This window comes from Monodelphis domestica, chromosome 4 (assembly GCF_027887165.1).
Source record: "Monodelphis domestica isolate mMonDom1 chromosome 4, mMonDom1.pri, whole genome shotgun sequence".
Lineage (NCBI taxonomy): Eukaryota > Metazoa > Chordata > Mammalia > Didelphimorphia > Didelphidae > Monodelphis > Monodelphis domestica.
The window spans coordinates 355,197,119-355,207,521 of record NC_077230.1 but is presented as its reverse complement, the minus strand read 5'-3'; the positions used below and the strand labels follow the sequence as shown (position 1 = coordinate 355,207,521).

The 10,403-nt window shown below is 35.9% G+C and overlaps 1 protein-coding gene and 1 pseudogene across 1 annotated transcript; both read right to left on the bottom strand.

The window, feature by feature from the left end:
* Positions 1-608: 608 nt before the first annotated feature.
* On the bottom strand, positions 609-3,166 carry LOC100618517 (olfactory receptor 52E5-like; annotated as a pseudogene).
* A 5,045-nt stretch (positions 3,167-8,211) lies between these two features.
* On the bottom strand, positions 8,212-10,010 carry LOC100024127 (olfactory receptor 52E5-like). The gene has a single exon (XM_001375437.3). It carries the CDS (start codon positions 9,424-9,426, stop codon positions 8,485-8,487), a length of 942 nt encoding a protein of 313 aa, XP_001375474.3. The 5' UTR covers positions 9,427-10,010; the 3' UTR covers positions 8,212-8,484.
* Positions 10,011-10,403: the final 393 nt, after the last annotated feature.

The following is a 10,403-nucleotide window of genomic DNA, read 5'->3' as shown; positions in this document are numbered from 1 at the left end:
TTTCAGACAGCTGAGGCTGCCTGAATTCTTCTAAGAATTTTCAAGATTCATTAGCTTCTCAGGAGATAAATGAATTCCATTGAGGTTACTTCAAGTGACAATACAGATTAAAATTATAATTTAGACTTTTCTAAGATGTCTCTGTGGGTTTCAACCCTAAAAACTACAAGCATTTTTTTCAAGGCTCTGACCTTTGGATTTTTTTTTTTGGCTACATTCATCTTCCAGTCCAGTCCTGTATCTACATCTTTAATACTTCTAAATTTTCCTGTAAGAAAAAAGTTATCTAATATTTCCAGGCTGGGGAATAAGCCTTGTTAGATCTCTAAGATACATAAAACATCATTCTGTCTTTTCTTATAGGCCACAATTCATTCATTTCTTACTCTCACTTTTTCTTCTCTCTCATCTATTTTTCTGTTATTCCTCAATTTTTCTTTTTTCTTGGATCCCTTTATGTCTCAAATCTCCTCATCATATTTCTATATGAAATTCTTCTTAAATAAATTCTTCTTCACTCAAATCTTACTACAGGAAAGCTATTCCTCTCTATGAGAGGTATTGGTCCCACTTCCATCCTCCCATCTGAGTTATAGAGATCTCCCTGTAGTTCTTTGTAACTGATATTCATAGATATCATTTTACAACTTAATGTAGCAGAATATTCAATGTTTTTAAGCCAGAGATACTACAGTTCTTTGAAACCTGAGCTATCACATCCCTTTAAAATATTTATATGTTTTCACCATCATATCTATATTTTAGAGGTAACCCTTCTGATATTGGCATCAATTTCAGGATTTATCTTCTGAATTCACAATTTTTTTGATGATGAACTTTCTTTCATAATAGATCTCTAAGCATAATTAACATTAGATCACTGGGCCACTATAAAAGGTAATTAGGAAGAAATGGCACTATTTTCCTGGAACTTAGCATTAGAAACGTTTGGTATTAACTATTCTTAGAACACTCTCTCGGATCTGCTTGGTTCTGATACCATAGATGATAGGATTGAGTGCAGGTGGAACTACCACATACATATTGGCTAGAAGAATATGGATGTAGCCAGGGATATTATGACCAAATCTATGTGTCAGGAAAGAAAAGAAGGCAGGGATATAGAAGATAAGTTTAACACAGACATGAGAGCCACAGGTGTTGAGAGCCTTGAACCGGGCATCCCAAGATGGAAGGTAGAAAACTGTGTGAAGGATCTTTATATAGGAAAAACCAATCACACAAATATCAATAAATCCTACAGAAAAAGCCACCAGTCCATATAAGATATTCACTCTGACGCTGGCACAGCTCAAATACCCATATGCTCACAGTAGGTGTGAGGAACAATTTGAGCACTGCAGAAAGGCAATCTCAGGATGAGAAATATGAATGGAGTGATAAAGAGTAAAGATCTTACTATAATGATAATTCCCAGAATGACTACAATCTTATTGGTGAGGATCATAGTATATCTCAGTGGATTGCAGATAGCCACATAGCGATCAATGGCCATGACTGCAAGTAACACAGACTCAAGGCTGGTGCACATATGGATGACATACATTTGGGTGACACAAGCACCAAACATTATCTCTTTCAGTTTGAACCAGAAGATTCCCAGCATCTTTGGAATGGTGGCCGTAGGTAAACTCAGGTCAATGGCAGCCAACATGGCCAAGAAGTAGAACATAGGCTGGTGGAGACTCCGTTCAGTCTGTATCAAAAAAATGATGGTGATTTTCCCATAACAGCAATCAGATACACAGCACAAAAGGGAAAGGCAATCCAGATATGCAAATCTTCCAGACCTGGGATCCCCAAAAGGAAGAAAGAGGATGGATGAAATTGAGTATTGTTGGGAGGGGCCATCCTAAGGCCTTCCTGCTGGAAGGATATCCCTTTCTGTCACAGGTGCTGGTCCCACTTACACCATTGCCTCAGTTGTAGAGATAGAAAAGACACTTTTCCACTTCCATAACCCAGCAGAAGAAACCTACCAGGGAAAGTTCAATGTGATTAAAGAGGTTCTGAACTGACAGAGAACTGACAGATAGGGCTCACAAATTCTATTAATGAAAATCAATTCACTTACTGATTACCATTGTTATCTTAGTGATAACTTCATCCTTCATAAGTGTGAACCAATGGGGGGAAATTCTATTCTGTATAAGATTCCCATTAACAGAAAGGAAATATTTGGTGGAATAGAAATGACTGGAATCTTGGAAGAGGGAGCTGGTCATTCTATGCTAGAATTTCTATAAGGGGAACAAAAGAAAACTGAGAATAGTTTTAAATGCATTTTCGATGACAAGAAAGCAGATTTCAAAAGTGTTAGAGGAAAGATAGGATGCCATGGAGAAAAAGACATTAAGTGAAGTCAGCCAAAATTAAAAAAAAAAAACGAATCAGTGTTACAGTGTAAAAGAAATCCAATAAAAAGGGAAATTAGGTTTGGTTGAAGAGATTGCTGTGAATGCAAAGGAAGCATAAACAAATAGATAAAGAATTTATTGTGGATAGAAACAAGGCAGTGTAACAGATGATAAAAATAAATGTATAACCTGATACAACAAAAATGTTGTCAGGAATATTAACAGAATGAAGTAGAGCATTTAGGCAAGCTGTCAGTAATAATAATTAGGTATTTTAGCAATACAAGGGAGAAAAGAGGTTTAAAGAAGGTATAAAACATTTACATGGGGAAGATAGTTTAATGATAGATAATATCAGAGAAAGCAATACAGTTTAACTGTTATTTCTCTTTACTCTATAAAGGTTAAGGAACAATACAATGGAAATAGCAAAATAAAAATGGCTAACATTAGTTGATAGCCAAGATAAATAAAGAATTATTAAGAAAAGACCAAGTTATCCTCGATCTTGCCAGGATAAACTAAGTCCTCAGGTCATGAAAGAACCAAGCTATTATTGTATCAATGTGAATGCTGAGATGTGAGTTCTGAGTCACCAGAAGTAATAACTGACAGATCACTGGATGTGGTAGATATGCCACACGATTATAGAAAAACAAACATCATCTTGATTTTCACCAAAAATGGAAGTAATTGGGAGTTAGACTCAAAATAAAAGAAGAGAACAGATCATTAAAAAATAGTTTGCAAACATCGAGAAAGTAAAAGGTTATTACAAAGAGCCAAAATGACTTTGTCAAGAACATGAAATGCCAAAATAACATTTTTGACAGTATTTCTAGACTGATAGATGAAAGAATATAGTACAACTAGCAGATGGATAACTTTGAACAGTTTATCTAAATTTTAGCAAAACTTTTGGTAAGATAACTTATATTGGTATTTTTAGGGGAAAGGGGGTAGATATGGATTAGATAAATATATTATGAAATGCAAAATAACACAATCCATTCAGATTGATTCAGAAGTGGTTTCATCCCTGGACTGAAAGAGTCAATAATTCAATGTCAGTGTAGAAGTATATTTCCTGTGGAACACCCCAAAGTCTGTGCTTGGCCATTCTCTATTTAACATTGTTATTATTTATTTTAATAAAGGCATAGATAGTGCACTATTCATATTTTAATATGACACAAAGCTAGGATGTCTAGGTATCACACTGAATGACAATTAGGATTCAAAAAGTTCTTTTAAATCTAGAACATTGGACAGAAGAAAAGGCTAAGAATATCAGGGAAAATTAGAAAAGCTAAACCAGGAAGGGAGGATACATAAAAGTAATAGATTTCAAACTATGTTAGAAGTCACCATCAGAAATAAATCATAAAAAATATTTGATACTAGCCAAAATAGAGAAATTGTTCAGTGTTGACCTTAATGGAGGTTAGAGACTCAATGTCATCTTGGTACTTAGGCTGTCCAATTCAGCATTCAGTTCTGTGTCTTGCCTTACCCTCACAAAAGTCTTCTGACTTCAGATCTGCCACCTACTATTTCCAATCATCAAGCTCCAGTGGCCTAGGCTATTCTCTAATTATGCCTATACCCACAGTCTAATACCAAGTGTGAGATGACATAGCACCCATTTAATTGATGGCAAGCACAATACACAAAATCATGACATATTGCTATAAAAATATCAAGAAGAATAGAACTGCAAATGAGTGAAGTCTGGCATTGTGTGCCAAGTAAACTTTTAAATTGCTTTCTTTTTCTTTTTCTTTCTATTTACACTAATGGAAAGAGAAAGGACAAAAAAGAGTTTGAACTTCTCTTCCAAGTAGACAGAAGATGATAGCAGATGACATAGAGAAGGTAGAATAATTCAGCTTCTTTTCTTTTCCTGTCTCTCTGCCAAAGACAATAGTTGTCCTGATAAAAATAAAAGAAACATGATTAACAGTGAATTAAAAAATAATTAAAAAAACTAAAAGAATTAAAAGGAATAAAAGAATCAAAAGGAAAAAAATAGAGGAAATGGTAAAAGGAGCAATTTCTCTGTCCTTAATGAGCACACTCTTTCATAATGGGGCACAAAAAGAATGTGTAGGGTATGATTACAAAGGCTCTGTCCCTAATCTTTGATAAACTCTGGATAAGACACAAAAGGAACAAGACTAGAAATGGCCAAATGCTGTTCCTTTTTTAAAAATAGAAAGCAAATAGTGGATGCAAAGTCTAAAATGATTAGTTTATATTTGATTCATTAGTGGTCTATAATGGAATATTAAAGATTTACTTTAGGAGTATTTAAGAAGGGAAACAGTCTTTATTACAATTCAACAAAAATGAATGGAAATTCTCACCCAACTAACCATGTTCCCTTTTTGTTAAATTTTGTTAAATTAATGACAATCAAGGGAAGGCCACAGCCATGGTACACCTAGATTTTATCAAGACATCTGAGAAAGTCTCTCATATTATCATTGCAGAAAATTGGAGAAAGGAAAATGATGTGATAAGAAAGTTCAATTCAATTCAAAACTCCTCTACTTGTAACCCATTCTATTCCAATAATGATTCTGGTTACGTTAAGGATAAAGACAATACTGAAATAATCGGTGATCATAAGAAGTTTAAAATCTGTTGGACGTATACCAAATTTGCACAGAAAAATAAAAGGAATATAGGGTAATTTGAGGAGGAAGAGAGCATGAAGAAGATGTGTGATTAAAGAAATCTTAAGAGACAAGTGCCACCTGATCTGAGCCTTAAGAGGACAATTCTCAGAAACAAGGATGAAGAGAGATCATTGTATTTTAGGTGATGGGATTAATTGTGTGTAATGGGAGTGGTTTATATCCACATATGGCACAGAGGTGAGAGAAGGAATAGTGAGTTCTGGAAACAAAAAGAATTTCAATTTGGTTGGCATATGGGAATCCATGAGACAATCCAAGAAGAAAGTGACTGTAATTCTTCACAATTACATAACATATCCTCTATACTTTGAACATTTGATTTTAGAATCCAATTTCAGGATTCAGGACTTTATGATTATCTAGATCATTATTCTAGCCTATTAAGATCTTTCTGGATCCCAAATCTGTAATCCTAGAGTTCAGTTGACCCTTATAGCTTTTGGAAATCAGAAAATCTGAAATATACAACTTCATTGAAGTCAATATTATTGAATGGACAATGCCAGTGAGTATTGCAGACCTGCATTACAGACTATTTCTAGATTTTTGTAAATTAAATTATATTTTCATAAATTGTTTATTCATATAAATTACTTAAACAGCACTTTCATACTACTATATGATATAATATTTTTGAAAAAATTGAAAGGTAGCATAGTGTAATTGATAAAGTCATCCTAAAAGTCAGGAAGTTGGGACTTAATTACTGATTCAAATGCCCACTGGTAGTGTGACTTCTTAGTGCTCTTAGCAGCTCTCAAAAATTGTAAGTTGCTGAGAAAGAACTGACCTGTACTGGCCAACAGTTTACTCACCCAGGAGTTTCCTTTACCAATGAAATCATTCTTGTCTTTCCTATCCACAGTGATACAATTAACCAACAAGTTCTAAATCAACCTCAGAATTCCTCTGTATCACGGGTTCTTAACCTTTTTGTGACATGGTTGCCTTTAACTGGCTGGAAGTGACCTTGGTCTCCTTAATGTACTTCACACAAAACACTCCATTCTGACTTTACATTTGCATTGGCTGTTCCTCTTATCTATAATTCTTTCCCTCTTCGCCTCTTTCCAACTATCCCTGACTTTTTCCAAGACCCAGCTAAAATGTCACTGTATGAAAGAAACCTGTCATGGTCTTCCTTAATGCTGTTTATTATTTCTATTTACCTGATCTATATGTTTTTATATGTAGTTGATTGCATCTTGTCTTGTATCCCCTGGACCCTGTGAGCTCTTAGAGAGTAGGTACTAGGTGATTTTTTTTGCCTTTGTATCCACAGCTCTTGGCACAATGCCTGATACTTCAGTTGTTTGATTAGCATATAGTATGCTAAGTGCTGAGCATACAAATAAAATCAAACCAGACCTTCCCTACCATTAAGGTAATAGACACCTGAACAAGTATTCAAAATCCTTATTTCAAATGATATGATCTTCTCTTGCAGTATGGTGATAAATGTTTACCGAATTAAAATCAATCTAATTACAACATGTATCTTATGTCTCTTTAGGGAATGATATGACAAATGTATCTTGGTTTCCTATGTAGTCTGTATTGGCATTTGCTCTGTTACTGGAGCATCTTCAAATCATATTTTCCCCATTACTGCTCCCCCTACCCCAGGAAAACCTGCCTCAGTCTCATCTCTCTAGTTCATTTGAAAATCTCCTGAAAAGCCTGGGTTCTTCAGTCTAATTTGGCCCAGTGTACCTCTCAGTCATCTAGTCTCCCTTTCTATTACTGCTGTTGCTGCTCAGGGTGAACTTCCCAGGCTTCCTTAAATCATCAAGCCTAATCAAGAACCCACTCACCAGAAGTATCTGCCTTTCCTGTATCTTCTCATAGGCTTTTCTGTCTAAAACCAGTGGATCTTAGGTTCTGAAGAGTGAGTCTTTGTACTAGTATAATCAGCCTCCTTAGATTTGCCTCTGAAGGGCAGTTCCCCTGGGACTGGAGTGTGGGGAATAGAAATCCTAGCTTCATTCATTCAGCCTAGTGTACTGATCCCTCTAATTTAATTTAATAGGTGCTAGAATCTCTTTGCTATCTTAGGGTCCAAGTATGATGAAATAATTTTGGATCTTATGGTAAAAATACTATTTCCTTCATTACAATAGGAATTTTCCAAGGGTGTGGACCATCTTTAACTCATGCACAAGTTACCTGATGGTAGAGAGATTATCTCTTCTAAATATTAAATGAAGAAGGAAATACTTTTTTTTTGACTCATCTTAAATTAAAGAAAAAATTTTTAAAGCCATATCTTCTGTCTTAGTGAATCCATACTGTGTATTGGTTCCAAGGCAGAAGAGTGGTAAGGGCTAGGCAATGGAGGTCAAGTGAATTGCCCAGAGTCACACAGGTAGGAAGTGTCTGAGGCCAGATTTGAACCTAGGACCTCCCATCTCTAGGCTGGGATCTCAATCCACTGAGCCCCCCAGATGCCCCCTTGTGAGATTTTAAAAGGCAATATTTTTCATTTTTTATAATATTACTAGATTTTAGGGTTATTTATGTTCATGAAGTTTCCAGTGAATAAACCATTTATAGAATAGATTTAGTAGTAGGGTAATAGGTAAAATATTGATTATATTTAATTGATTCTCCTATTCCTAATTCTTTCACATAAAGTCAATTAATAAAGCCTCTTAATGATAGGGTGCCAAGAATCTAATCACAATTAATGGTTTTAATTAATTGCATAGATTTTTATGATACTATAAGTAGAATGACTCTGCTAAGCCAAAGCTAAAACTTCCCTATGATCATATTACAGTAAAGGATATTGTATTTTAACCATTGACTTTTTCACAACCTGAAATATAAAGAATCATAATTGGTCAGAAATCACTCAGTTTGATATTGCAAAAACAATATTTATTGAATTGCCTTTGCACAAAAGCTCTCTGAAAAAAATAGATGACATGAATGTTTAAAAAAATTTTTTATGTAGGCTAAATAAAAGGTTTCAAATAGGTGGTCTCTAGCCTGTATTAGCCCCACAATAGTCCTGACAGTGGCCTGAACCAGATAAAAATGTAATTGAGTAATATTTAACAGAAAATAATTTTAAAATATGAATATGCATAGGTTTCTAAGTCCAAATATGAGCTGTCATGATACTTGTGTATAGTTCAGTGGTGTGACATTACTACTCTAGATAATCTGAAATCACTCTCTTCTCCACTTCTGGAAAATAATTATCGTAACAGAGCACTGGAGCTGTGTGTGGAGAGAATGATGTATGTGTATGATGGAAGCAGGTACTGATTAAAGGAATACAAAAAGAGGGAAAAATTTGACTATTGCAATTGTCTACAAAAGTTTCATCTCCATTGTGAGCAGCCAACACTCAATCCCTATGTTTGGAATGGGAAGAGAAAGCATCCTGATCCTGGGAGTTAAGAACCTTTGGGATTGAGTATCCTGAGCACTCTCTCTCGGATCTGCTTCGTCCTGACTCCATAGATGACAGGGTTGAGGGCAGGTGGTACAACCACATACAGATTGGCTAGAAGGATGTGGATATAACCAGGAATGTTGTGGCCAAAGCGGTGGGTCATAAAAGAAAAGAGGGCTGGAGTATAGAAGGCCAGCATGACACAGACATGGGAACCACAGGTGCTGAGAGCCTTGATCCTTGCATCGTGAGACGGGAGGCGGAATACAGCCCTTAGGATCTGAATGTAGGAAAAGCCAATCACTAAAAGGTCTATGTAGCCTATAGAGAAAGCCACAAGACCATAGATGATGTTAATTCTAATACTCGTACAGGCCAGACGGGCTAGCCCCATGTGCTCACAATAAGTGTGAGGAATGATTCGGGCACCACAGAATGGAAGTCTCAGGATAAGAAATATGAATGGTGTTGCAAAAACTAAAGATCTCACTATAATCATTATCCCCAAATTGGCCACCACTTTGTCGGTGAGGATCATGGTGTATCTTAGAGGCTTGCAGATGGCCACAAAGCGGTCAATGGCCATGACTGTGAGCACTACAGATTCTAGACCAGTACACATATGTATGACATACATCTGGGTGACACAGGCACCAAACAGAATCTCCCTCAGGTTAAACCAGAATATACCCAACATCTTGGGAATGGTGGCAGTGGATAGGCCTAGGTCAATGGTAGCCAGCATGGCTAAGAAGTAGAACATGGGCTGGTGGAGGCTCCTCTCTGTCTTTATCACCAACAGAACAGTCACATTCCCTACAAGAGCAATCAAATATACAGTGCAAAATGGGAAGCCAATCCAGATGTGAATATATTCCATTCTTGGAATTCCCAGTAGCAGAAAGGAAGTAGGGTGGAATTGAGTACTGTTAGAAGGTCCCATTCCAGAGTTACTTTCTGGTTCCCAAAGGACTCTGTCTCCTTGTAAGGAACTCTCAAGGCACCTACACCATTCTGCCCCCTTTCCAAGGAGATACAAATCCTATTCTCTCCTTCCATAACCCAGAGGAGGAAACCTGGAGAGTAAAAGTTAGATTGAGTTAAACAGGTTCTGAAGCTCAGAGTTAATATTATCTATAACAATTTGATAACTTTCCTCCCAATATTTAATTAACTAGGTGAAGACCAGGATCATAACCTTAATGAATTTGGTTAATCATGTCTATGGCAAGACTGTATTCCATGCATGTGTGTGTATGTGTTTGGGTGTAGGGAAAGTGTCAATAAATCTTTGTTGTTACTAAATTTGAAAAGGCTCAAGAAGACTGAGTTCCTGCTGGGGCATATGATATTGGAATAAAATATTTAAGGTATGTCCCATGGCTGGCGGGATTTATTTTTCTCAGGCATTTTTTTTTAATTTTAAAAATTTTGAGTTCTCAATTCTCTCCTCTCTAGCCCCTCCTAACCCACTGAGGAGACAAGTGAAATGACACGCAATATACATGTAAAATCATTTAAGATATATTTCAATATTTGCCATCTTGCAAAAAAAAAAAAAGAAAGCAAAAGAAAGCAAAAAATATTCTTCAATCTGTACTCCAAGTTTATCAGTTCTGTCTCTGTCTCTGGAAGAGAGTATTTTCCATCATTAATCTTTTGGAATTTATTTGCATCATTGTATTGATCAAAATAGCTGTCTTTCACCTTTGATCATCATTCCAATACTGCTTTTTCTCAGTACAAAATTCTTCTGGTGCTGTTTACTTCACAGTGCATCACTTCATATTCTTCTCAGGCTTTTCTGAAACCACTCACATTATTATTTCTTAAAAGAACAGTAGTATTCTTTTGTAACTTTATATTACAACTTTTTCAGCCATTTCCCAATTGTTCAGCATCTCCTCAGTGTTTAATTCT